We start from the raw sequence: 813 nt of genomic DNA on the forward strand, positions 1-813 counted from the left end.
CCGGCTCAGTGCCAGCAGCAGCGCCGTCTTGGGCGAGTGGGCAAAGGTCCGGTGTGGGTGGGTGCCAGGGGGCTCGCGGGTGCCCTGGCCCCGGATGGCCGTGTCCCGCAGCAGCTCGGGGGGCCGCACTGTGCGCCGTGTCTCCGGCAGACCCTCAGCAGCCGGCTCGGTCTGCATGGCCCGTTCGGCACGCTCCCGAGCCCAGCCCCGTCGTGGCCCATCCTCGGTGGAGATGGCCACATCCACGGTGCGGGTGGGGGGCCCTGGGGTGGCCGTCCCCAGCCCGTTCATCACCCCCGGTGCTGGCCCCGAGGAGTACGAGGAGATGGAGGAGCTGGTCTCCGAGGTCTGAGACAGCTGCTGCAGCTGCCCGTTGGTCACTGCAAAGGCACAGTGGGGACACAGGGTGACACACTGTGGGGCCATGAGGAGCTCTGCATCCCCCCTCAGGACAGTGGGCGTGTGGGGACCCATAGGGCCATGGGGACTGTAGGGCTGCTGGTGGTCACATGGGGAGCTCTATGTCCTCTGTAAGGGACATGTGGGGTCCCATAGGGTCATGGGGACCAGCAGGCTGCTGGCTGTAGCATGGGGCTTTTCATGTCTCCTCCAAGGATGGAAGACAGATGGAACCCTGCAAGCCCAGGAGGACTGTGGGGATGCTAACCGTGGCACAGGCAGCTTCATGCCCCCTCCAAGACCACCGGACCCCATGGCATGTCGACTTTCTCCCTCCCCCCGGTGGCCAGGTGCTGCCTGCATAGGGCTCCCAGCCCCCCATGCCCCAGCCCGGTGTCCCAGCCGGTACCCGCA

The 813-nt window shown here is 67.7% G+C and overlaps 1 protein-coding gene across 1 annotated transcript in view; it reads right to left on the reverse strand.

The window, feature by feature from the left end:
• Positions 1-12: 12 nt before the first annotated feature.
• The window catches only part of LOC104525483 (PDZ domain-containing protein 7-like), a gene marked incomplete at both ends in the record, with an annotated part of 2,295 nt that continues 1,494 nt past the window's right edge, over positions 13-813 (reverse strand). The window contains 1 exon segment of the mRNA XM_010168651.1: positions 13-380. Within this exon segment, the coding sequence (XP_010166953.1) occupies positions 13-380 (368 nt within the window).

The sequence above is a fragment of the Antrostomus carolinensis genome, unplaced genomic scaffold, assembly GCF_000700745.2.
Source record: "Antrostomus carolinensis isolate BGI_N321 unplaced genomic scaffold, ASM70074v2 scaffold34425, whole genome shotgun sequence".
Lineage (NCBI taxonomy): Eukaryota > Metazoa > Chordata > Aves > Caprimulgiformes > Caprimulgidae > Antrostomus > Antrostomus carolinensis.